Source organism: Pelophylax lessonae (assembly GCF_965119305.1).
Source record: "Pelophylax lessonae genome assembly, chromosome: 1".
NCBI classification, from domain to species: Eukaryota; Metazoa; Chordata; class Amphibia; order Anura; family Ranidae; genus Pelophylax; species Pelophylax lessonae.
In genome coordinates, this window is record NC_138768.1 from 84431763 (window position 1) to 84443783 (window position 12021).

General features: G+C 38.6%; 1 protein-coding gene across 1 annotated transcript in view; it reads left to right on the forward strand.

Annotated features, from left to right (window-relative positions):
- PTGER4 (prostaglandin E receptor 4) overlaps positions 1 to 3054 on the forward strand; it is a 34475-nt gene extending 31421 nt beyond the window's left edge. The window contains exon 2 of the mRNA XM_082244201.1: positions 1946 to 3054. Coding sequence (XP_082100327.1) covers positions 1946 to 2542 — 597 coding nt within the window. The 3' untranslated portion in view covers positions 2543 to 3054. The remainder of the gene's footprint in view (positions 1 to 1945) is intronic.
- The last annotated feature ends 8967 nt before the right edge of the window (positions 3055 to 12021 follow it).

Consider the following 12021-nt stretch of genomic DNA (forward strand, 5'->3'; position numbering starts at 1 on the left):
GAACTTGCCTTACTTATAACATGGAGAATAGATTGAATGCGCTCCCAGATTGCAGTAACCTGGGCGCCTATATAGCGTATTGAGTGCCACATCCTATTACAAGACTAAACAAAAATATGGAAAGAAGCATGGACTTTGAAGGCACAGTGCCTTCAAAGTCCATGCTTCTTTCCATATTTTTGTTTACTTATAACATGGTGTAAGAACATCAATCTCTTCATTTGCATTTTAGAAATTGTATATTTTGTTTTTTTCTATTTACAACTTCAGGGTAAATTGGAGGGGCTTTTCAGAAATGCGTAGGGATTCATACCACAGCAGATTTACCATATACAGTATATTAAACCTTGACCAGTATTTAGCCAGTGTATCAAAAAGATTAACAATGGAGTAATGCAGTCATGATGATCTTTAAGATAACATATGATACTTCAAACATGTGGTGACGTACTCTTCCTAGTAAAAAGTGCGGGTTGTAGGTCCAACACAAAACAGTACATTTTGTGTTCCAGGTCAGACCCAACCAGAGCATTTTTTCACAGAGAATAAGCACAGGTACAGTTTCTGAGTCATCTCTTGTCTCCTCCCCTTACCCATCTCCAATTACCATCCCTTGGTTCCACCACCTGCCCACTTCCCAGTACTGCCCCTATTAGAAAATACAGAACAGAGTATCGTTTTGTGGTGCTAAGTGATTTGCATGGAATATGTTAATACTAACATGTAAAGCAGTAAAAGATCCTCAGCAGCCAGAAACAATAGATCCTCCTAGATACAATAGACTCCATCCCCAGAATAAAATACCTCCCCCCAGCAACAATAGACCCCTGCCAGCAATAATAAATCTCCCAACAGCCAGCATCAATAGATCCCTACTTCAACAGTAGATCCCTTCCAGCAAAAATGTACCCAGCAGCATAGGACCCCTACTTCAACACTAGATCCCTTCCAGCAAAAATGTACCCCCCCAGCAGCATAGGACCCCACTTCAACAGTAGATACCTTCCAGCAAAAATGTACCCCCCAGCAGCATAGGACCCCTGCCAGCAACAATAGACCCTTTTATACATAGGACTGAATGTGTATGAAATGAAACAACAAGGTCAAGTCCACTTTGTTAACCTAGGTGTCAAATCAGTCTGTGGCTCCTCATGGCAACACGCTGTTTTTTTCAAACTTTTGTCTTATCCCAAAACCTTCTGCAGTATGTGTCATTGTTTAATAGCATGCTGTGGCACATTGTAAGAGACAGATTGTTCTTGTGTTTATGGTATGTCTGTGAAAGCATGCATGCGGTTATATACATGGCTTGACAGGTAAAGTATCATCCTGGCAGCTTCCATTGTAAGCAGACAACAGGTGCTCTTCAAAATGTTTGGTTACGTAATTCGCTTCCTCCTGTGTTTTCAGATGCACAAAGATCTTTTTCAGCTAGATTTAGCCACAAATTTAATTTCCAGTCTGATTGGAGCATAAATTTCTGTCTGGAATTTGTTAGTACTTAAAAGACATGCCTACAGCCCTTTCCATTCATCTATATTTAGAATACAGACAGAATTTCATCTAGGTTAAAAAGGTGATATTGTTTCAGCCCACCGGGATACACAGTATGTTTCGTCTATGGCATATAAAGTCATCCAAGCAGATGGTCATGGATAATGCCAGTCAATATCATAAAGTTTAAAGCACCCATAAAAACAACAGTTAATACATTCCATAGGGACCTTGGGCTTTGCTGTGTTGTGTATGTATAGGTGGAATGTTTTTGCACCAGAGATAATGGTGCTTCACACCTCATAAGTAAATACAATGTATGTGTAATATTATGATAATCGTTCTTCCAAATTCCTTTCCATCTGCAACAATAAAGAACTTATTTTTTTCCACAGTTGGAAAAAAAGCTTTCAAGAAAACCTAACTTGTATCATCCTTTTTGTTTCTGCAGGTGAGAATATTCATCAACCAGCTCTACCAACCACCTATAGAAAAGGATATATCAAGCAACTTAGATCTGAAAGCCATCCGCATTGCCTCTGTGAACCCCATCTTGGATCCCTGGATCTATATCCTTCTTCGGAAGACTGTCTTGAGCAAAGTGATTGAGAAAATCAAGTGTCTGTTTTGTAGGATCGGCGGTGGCCGGCGACCACGCTCTACAGGAAGTTTCCATTGCACAGATGGCAGGAGGGCCTCTTCAGCCTTATCTAGTCATTCTCCCTCTTTTGTTTCCAGGGAGTTGCGAGAAGTTAGTTCAACATCGCAGACTTTATTGTACCCTCTTGAACTGAGTGACGGTAGCTTTAGAAGCAGCACTACTTTACCAGGAGCCACCATGGCCATCAATCTTCCTGGGGCTCCAGACAGGACGTTACGCGGCTCTGATCAGTCTGTTTCATCTCAGGGTCCAGATTCTGAACAGGTACTGCTTGTAAATGAGACTCGCCCCACAAGGGTCACTCAGAATGGCAACTCGCCCAAGGGGAATCCACTTCATGTCACTTTTCCCGATGAAACATTGAATTTATCAGAAAAGTGTATATAGTGACTTTGGTTACTACAGTTGCATAGACTATTAGTTGACAGTAGGAACACAATATGCCACTTACAAGGACATAGTCATGCAAGAACTCAAGCCCTTCATTGATTGGTACTCTAAATTTAACCTTTCTGAAGGCTGTTGAAAGAATGGAAAGCATACAATGGAAGAAAAGCATTCAGCTTATTGAAAATATCAATTCTACGTGTTCTTACTTTCCTGATAATTTTCTACCTTCTACTGGCACTTTTGAAGACTGAACAGGCCAACTTTCTTTGGAAGTTGCCTACTTTTCGAGGGATAGAAGATCAGGTGTCTTATGACTCCCCCTTAAACCACAAACACTTTTTTCTTGACAAATCAAATTTGTCCGACAGATGATGAATGTTGATGTGTCTAGCTAAGCTTTAAATAATGTGAATTTTAATGGATTACTATGTCTGTGTGTATATGAAATCTTTAGTGTATTTATTGTCTTCTCTGTGAGAAGGTATCTAGTTTTAAATGTTTAGTTAAAGTTAAGAGGCAAAATTTTCTCTTTTTTTGAAAATATTGCCAGGGAGCTTTTCTTTTAATGTTGTTATACAGTTTTGCACTAAATTGACACTTATCGATGGTATATGCATTTATTATGGTTATGGCCAGTTAAAGAGTTTGAGCACGTCAACACTGTAATACAGTTTTCAAATGTTCTTTCTGTAGGCACTAGACGTAAATCTAGTTGAAAACAAAGGCCAACTTTAGCCTTTTTGATATGAATGTTTTACTTTTTCCATTACAAGAATGCTAGAAATAGACCAAGGCAAAATATTAAAAGGACCATTCAATCCAACATATCATAACTCATGCAGCTCCTTTATCCCACTAGTATTAAAATTGGGTTCCATCAAATAGACCATTCCAGTATGGGAACACCCAGTACTAATGTGCCTAGCCGTTACCAGATGTCTGACCCACTGTAGTCTCTAAGAAAGGTTTTATTCAGAAAAGTGGTCTAGGTAGGAGACCTTGTTAGGTTTGTACCAGAACTTTAAAGAGGTTAGGTCGGCTGTAAAAGGTTCGAAACTCGGCTGGTTCAGCAGGAACTGGCCAAAATCTTTACCATGTCTGGTCAGGCTGAATGTACCCAAGCCCTGCTGGATTTTACATATTATTATTATTAGAGGCTGATACAGCCGCTAGCAATAATTACGGTCTTCTCCCGGTAGGGACGGCCTCCCCTCGCCCCCCTAACTGGAGAATACAATGGCTCGACAGGAGGATTCGCCTGTCAACACTGTCTGTGTTGATGGGGTATTCAAACTCATTTCTTTCCTGCAACCCGTGTATAGCCTGCCTTAGACTCTTCCCACTTGCACAGAGAAAGGGTCTGTTAAATTAATTACAAACCCCAGTTCGTTAACTTAATTTGACAGCTAAAAGCCCTGTGAAATCTGAGCCCTTATTTAAAATTGGTAGAAGGACTGATAGATGGAGGTGGTGGTGCTGGAAAAAATACTAATATAAATGAGTAGGTATTTAGAAAGAACTTGCATAACAACCAGTTCGTTTCTGGCTAGCTTTAGATAAAAGTTCATGCTTTACACAGCCCTTTGCAATGGAAGTTGACATAAGGTATTTTAATCGATGAACGTCCCTCCTCTCATGGAATAAATTTAACTCATTGTGAAACTAGGGATTTAGATGTCTACGTCATTATAACTTTCCTGGTTACCCTTTTTGACCACAGCTATAGTTTCTGGTAACGAATCCTCGTATTTGTTTGATTCGTTTTTTTTTATAAAAAAATGTTACATGTTCCCCATATCTTACCTATAAAATCAGCTAGGCAAGCATGTTGAACTCAAATGTAGGAAATAAGTATGATAAATCTGAAAGAGACCAGGCTAGTTCCAATTGAGAGCCAGGTGTTAGGGCTGTGAAATAACACAATAATTGATTTTTGTCTAATATGTTTCTATCTTGCATCATTTTTAACATGTTATCGAGGTAATATAATACATTTTCTAAACTGTTCAGCCGCAAAATCTTTCAAAGTTGAATTACAAGTAGATATAAAAAAACACAAATTGATGCAGCTTTCTATAAGACATCAATACATGTATTTTTAATGTAGGTTGTGAGTGTACCTGAATTTGAACTGATATCAGCCTAGCTATGTCTGTGAATGTCAGAGATTTACAATGCCTCATGGGAATTGTAGTTCCCGAACAGCTGGAGCGCCATAGTTTGGACACCCCTGGACTCTAGTCATAGGTTGGGGGAGGGACAAGACCTGTAAGTGTTTCTTAACTGCAGCAGAGAGAACCCAGGTCTCCTGCCATGTTGGATATAAATACCAATTCTTAGACAAGTAAAACAGCTCCTTTATTTACATTTCAATTGTGCACTTATATGTTATCTTGTAGTTCATCTTTGGAAAAGGATCAACTTCATTACTTAAAGTGAAGTCTGCTTCATCATTTAATTTAAACACTTAAAGTGGCTTAGATAAAGGGGACTCTACAGCTTAAAAAATACCAGTATAAAGTGCCTGAGCCAAGACCTTATGTTATGGAAACCAAGGTAATTGAAATTCCAAGAGCTTTACATTTTTATATTATTTAAAAATAGGGCAAAGTATACAGTATATGGCAGTGCTAGGTACCCCATCAAAACAGTATGTATTCTTAAGACACAAAGTCCAACGTTTTCCCCTCGTATATATGTTTATTTCAAGCAGATGAGACATTCCAGCTGTGGAGATAGAAGGGACAAATTTAATAAAATAATTAAAAACATATACTTGTAGCTGTCGGGAAATATATTTTTGTATCCATGTACAAACTATTTTTGTTGCATTAAAAATATCAATGAAGGCAAGAATTACTGGCTTGTTTCTATTGCTACATTATGTGTGAAAATATGCAACCATGAAATCTGTGCAAAAAAAGTGATCAAACTGTTACTGGATATTTTAACATATAGTTTTCCCATATTGTGAAAGAATTGTTATAGTATTTTATAGGCATAATATACAAAGTACTACCCACTGGCCTGAAGTACGCCGGCCACCTAAGAACCCTAAAGAGGAGACATTTTGTGGGTTTACCTTGGAGGAAGCAGCTGGATTAATATTTAAGGAAATAAACTCTTTAAGCCTACAAGGAAACAAACACAAACTGGTTTATTCAATAAATTAATGCAAACATTATTGTCCCAACCCTTACCAGCTGATCACAAACCATTTCAGAATTAAATTGCCTAGAAGCATTAACCATGATTTGTTGCTTTGGACTGCACTGTGCACAAAACCTTCGTATTGTGCATTTCCTTACCAAATATAGAGCTTTTTAAAATTTTTGTAACCGTAAAACAAAGTAGTGTAGTAGCCCATAACCACCAACTTTGGTTTATTTTTAAACAACTTACGTGGGCTGTTAAAAAAAATTGCAATGAGGAATGTTGAAAAGCAAAGTGCAGTTACCAAATGTTGCCATGAATATGTAAAGGCTTGTACACACTTGACGAAAATCGTACGAAATATCCTCCGATATTTCTCTCATGCTCAGCGGTCATAACCGTTTTTAGTTGACAGTGCATAATGTTCACGAAACTTCTCGTCCAATTTTTTTTTTTTTTTTGGGACATTTGTTCCTAGACTTCCGGGTTGTCGGCAACTTCAGATCATGCGCAGGCTATCGTATCCGATTTTTCGCGGACGCACTGCATACACATTAAACGAAGATTGGTCGTCTGGGGACGGACGATAACAATTTTGGTGTTTGTCCCTCCGTTTTTTTTCATTGAAAATGTCGGCATCGGCTGCTGAAAGTTGTGTACACACTAGCCGAAAATCGTACAATTTTACCTCGGACGGGAATTTTCAGCAGATTTTCTACTAGTGTGTACCCCACTTAAGTGTATACAAACCTGAAATTCAACGTGTGGTTGATAACTCATCATTAGCTGTAGTCCCAGTATTGTTTTATTTTCTGCAAGCCTGTTTTATCTTTAATTTTACGTGGTAATCCTGCCTGTAAGAGAATTTATAAAAATTTCCTGTCCTGGGTGGCAATACTCCTTGTTTGTCTATCAATGCAGGAGCAGCGTTGTCACCCAATGTGCACTACTGGCTCATACCCACAGTACCAGCTTGAGTCCCTGCTGATGCACACCTGCCCGGCACAGAACTAACACAAAAGAGCATGGGACATGTAGTCCAAGAAAAACTGGCCATGTTATGCCTAAAAAAACATACATCTACAATGTGACTGGCTGCTCTAGATTTCTGCCCTTTGAACAGGCCTCTTTGCAATACCTTTTAGAATAAGCCTGTAGGTTCTTAAAAAGCTCTAAGACCATGGTCACTATGAAAACACCGGCTGCATTTATATATATAAATATATATATATATATATATATGCTAATTCAGGGGTCATTATGCTGTTACATCCTTAGCCTCTCTCCAGCCTATATATATATATATATATATATGTATTTAGGAGGGTTGGAGTCACAATCCTTTTTAAGTAACAGTTTACATTTCAGCTGTTTAATTCCTGCTATATTGAATTTGCACAGATTTCTACTTATTTTTAGATAAGTGTTTATGATAGAACAAATGTCCCATCATCTTCCTTATTCATTCAGTTGAAATGAGCTCTAATTGGTTTCTGGTTGGCGTGTTTGGTAATCTTGTGCAGAATGTACTAAGGGAATTCTATCAAGCAAGCATGTTCTGTCTGTGGCCATGTGACTTGATTCATTGTAATTGCAATCTGAATCTGTATTTGTAAAACCATTGTATTGACAGTTTGTTTTTTGGGGGCTTCAGGGGAGAGCGGGGAAACACAATAAAATTATATTGTTGAACAATTTGTGTTTGCATATTTTGTACAGCAAAACGCTGTCCTCTAGGAGAAGGTATTGATATCTCATTATGTAAAGTCTAATTGAGATTGTGTGTCTTTTATCTCTGGTCAGTCTTCCACCCGCACATGTTTTCATTTTTAACTGATTTTTTCTTGCACATACTTTAAGGCCTCATTCACACTGGAAAAGATAGCCAGCATGTTGTAGAGCAAGGGTCCCCAAACTTTCTAACCAAAGGGCCGTTTAGCATCCTTTATTCTTTAGGGGGCCAAACTGTGGCCAGTGGGAGTGAAAAATGCCCCATCAGTGATTTTAGTTGGAGGAATAGTGCCCCATAATTGGTATCAACAATGCTCCCTGCTGAGTCAAAGCTACAGCCCACCACGCAGCAAGAGCTTTGCTTATTGCAAAGCTGGAAGTCTTATTCAGGGGCATATCAAACCTGCGAAGAGAGAGACCACTACTTACACATAGAGAGCAAAGATCCTACTCTGCAGCCTGCTGGCAGAGGATAGCCTTTTCTATTCTGTGGCTTCTTTCTAAATAAAATTAACTGTAAGACTTTGCAACCATTTTTGTTGATGCACCTAGAATGTATGAGGCTTAAACTGAAAGTTAATTTAGTCTTTAGGTTTTGGCCCTGTTACTGAACAGACAGGATCCTAAACCTAAAGATTAAATACTCAGTACAGTGTTCAGCTCCGTCCAGCCTCAGCCTGCCATAGACTTTGATGGGCTATCTGCAGTGGGACTGGACACTGATCTAAAGCGCCAAGAGCTGAAAGGCCCAGCATGCAAGGGGTCTAAAACAACATTATCATCTGAAACTTCCCTTTAATGTTGCAGTGCAATTGATCTTTAAATTCTATTATTTTTTCATATTATTGTAAAGCTTATAGTACAGGTCCTCCCAACCGTTTGTGGCAGAAAACGGAAAATCGATTGTGATTAATGCAACAAGTGTGTCAAATAGGAGCCTATTCTTTGCGCGTCATGGCTGCCTGTCATCACGTAGGCCTTACATTTCCATACAAACTATCTATATATTATAAATAGTCTTATTATTCTACATTACTTGTTTAACCTTTATTGTATCTATGTGTTATGGCTGCTTGCAATTTTATGAGTTTCCATAAATTAGACTGACGTTATAATAGACTTGTGCAAACGGAAAACAAAAACGAGTAGGCAGTGGTAAATGGTGCCAGCTGTTGGCTCCTGACAGATCCTCTGTAAGGGATTCTCACAATTTTCTCGTTTATATTTACAAAGAAACCTGCTTTTTTTATTTTTTATTTAGGATTCGGCATTTCCATTAGTTCTGAAAACCACTTCATTGCAGAAAGTCTGTGAATGGGGGACATTTCAACATGGAGCAAACATTTCTATTAATTACAGACGTGAGGAGCTACAGGTGCATTACATAGATGTCAGCTCTAGATACAATATAGCTCTATAATGATTTTCTCATCTGAAATGTTCATATTAGCCTCAGTACACCAAAACACGAGTTATATTCACTCAATACTTTACCTTATGTTTCAAAATGTTCAGTTTTATGAATGAATATTTACATGGTGCGGAACTATTATCTAAATTAAACAAACATTTATTATAAGATTCTATCAACTTTAATAGGTCTATTTATAAAGCAGTCAATATGACATTCACCCAACTTTCTATAGTGGGGAATCAATCTCTGTCATTTACAACACATGGCCCTCTAAGATTCTATACTACATTTGGTGAAAGTCAAAATCACAGTCACTGCTTTATAAATAGGGGTTTCGTTTAAATTTGCGTTTGGGGAGGGGGGGAGTGGTAAAACAGGTGGTTGAGTTGTGTTTTTGCCACCTCCCAACTGCCCCCCTAAGCTGCAAAGACAGCCATGCTGGGGTGGACCCATGCCCCGCCCACATTGCTTTGCATCATGGCATGCCAAAATTATCCCCTATTATCCATCATTTCATACCAGTGTTTTTTTTTCTCAAATATTTTTATCGACAATTTGCAATTTACAAGCCTCAAACAGAAAGGGGTAGATTTACATAGCTTGTATCTAACCCACTACCAGTGCTTTTAATTCATTTTTTCAGCCTACATATTCTTAGCCAAGCTGAATCTCTGCATTGTAACATTGCACAGGTCAATGAAAATCACTCTGATCTTGTACCACATGGAGCATTTGTTGGGAGCAGATACTCTTGTTCTGCAGGGTTCATGGTGTGAGATCACTGGCAGAAAAATCTTGTTTGGACAGAGCCGCCAACTAGCTGGTTTTCCTTAAATGATCTCCCTAAGGCCTTCATCAGAGATCATGTGACCATAGCCCTGCCATTGGTTGCTTGGTCTAGTTCCAGACAAAGGTTAGAATATATCCAATGTCAAAGATTTCACGTAATGCTCTAGACGGGATCAGGCTACACACACCATGATCATGTCTCAGATGTGGACTCGGCTCATCTCCACCGAAGCCATCAATTGCACCAGCAATAGGAATACCACACACTGAGATACAAAATAACATTCTTCTTCTAAATAAATAGCTAGCAGGAACAACATCTATTCTGACATGTTTCACGATAGGCATAGCTCTTTCTCAAATGGTAATTTATAGTCTGCTTTATTAGAGAAATAATATTATTTTGCATATCAGTGGTATGCCTGTTCCTGGTATAAAAGGATATAGGTCTGGAATAAATATTGTATGTGTGTTTTATGTTTTCCTCCAAAAAACGTTGACATAAAGAATTCATACATCATGATACAGGAAAAGAAGGCAAATTCCAGGTCTCAATTTTATTACACCTAATCAATGATTACCACTGGCCCATATTTATTTTATATTTGTTTGAATCATCTATATTGCCCTTTAGCCACTTCTCATATTAAGCAATTCTGTCTGAAGTCTTTTCACTGTTTTAACACACTTAGAGGCGTAATCCGTAACGCTGTGTTGCACTGACCAAAAAGGTGAAAACATGTCAGAGAGGGCAGTTTCCAGTCTGTGGTGAGCTGTGTTGCTTGAATGGCCTATTATAATTTACCGAGCCGTACGACGTCATCAGCGTGCCGTTTTTACCTTTTTCGATTAGTGAATCTCTACAGAGAATAGGCAGGCTCCTTAGACCAGTATCTTTGCAGCAGCAGAAGCTTAGAGTGGTGACTATCGTATGACTCACTGACCATATGAGTGATGAAATATATTGGTTGAATTGGGGGGGACAGGACCCCCAAACAAAGAGGGTATATATGTGACCCGCACAATGAATTTTTGATTGCTCTCCTGACTAGGTTGCCACTGCTCCACAGCGGCACCACCTATTTTTATAGTATAATCTGCACTAACCTCTCAACCACATCTCAATTTGCTTTTGTCAAACTAGTAAAATCTGAAATCTTGGGTGCACTAGGTTAGTGCACTTTACTCTTTACATCAGCCTTTCTCAACCTTTGTACTCCAGAGGAACGCTTGAAAAAAAATGCAAGTCTCAGGGAAACCCTTGTAAAACCAATTTATTGGTGCTCATTGGGGAAAAAACATGCCCTATACATTGCTGACCAGTATAAACATGTCCTTTACTTTGGTGACCTGTGGGAGGAATGCCCTTTACATTGGTGGTCAGTGGGAATAATGCTTGTTACGGTGGTGATAAAAATGCCAGCCTTACAGCTAAAAAGTTCATTGTTGTCCTGCATCTGGCTCTGCCAAGTGGCATTGGACCTCAAACTATGCAGACACTATCAGATGGGAGGTCAGTCAACCACAGAAACCTCTAGCCATCTCAAGAGGTACTTTAGGGTTCCACGGACCCCTGGCTGAGAATGGCTGCTTTACATTATAAAATAATGTAATAATAAACATGATACCATGATGATTTTTTTGTCCAGTGGTGTAACCTTCTTATGAATACAATCCCACAAAAGGAATAAATTGGCGTAGAAGAAAACAATGGTACCATTAGCAAACTTCTCCAGATTTCAAATGAAAGGAAAATGACTCCTTCACTTCTAGGTATGTGAAGTAAGTGTTGGTAGTAGTTGTCATCAAAACGTTGGTGTTGCTTGGTGCTGGTTGGCAAGCCTAGAGGAGATGTGACCTGGATCAGAGGTTAAGATGTGATAAGATGAATTCCCATCACTATGCTGAATCCTTGTTAAGGCACAAGGAGATCAGCTGTGAAGATAATTACCCTTCAGGATTACATGGGCTGACATGACTTCTCTTATCAGGCATCCGAAGACTCCAAAGTGAGTTAAGGATTATAGATATCATTCTATAATCTGAATAAACAAGTAGTATTACTGGTGTGGATGACCTTTAGAAAATCAGATAAGAACCCCAGGTTAAAGTGTATGTAAATCCAAAACTTTTTTTTACATTTTAATTGAATAGGGAAGGTTAAAACCCCTATCAGGTTATGCTTTGCTACCTGTATCCTAGACATTTCCTTTCACTTCCTGACCTGGAGATGCGAAAAGAAATAAGAAATCTCTCCAAAGAGAACACAATTCTTATATAAATATAAGAGAGTTGTCATAGCAATCGTTGTCCCAATTTTAGGATTTTACATCACTTCTTCTTCTAGTAACAACTTGAATATTTTGGATTTTCCATCACTTTCTGCATC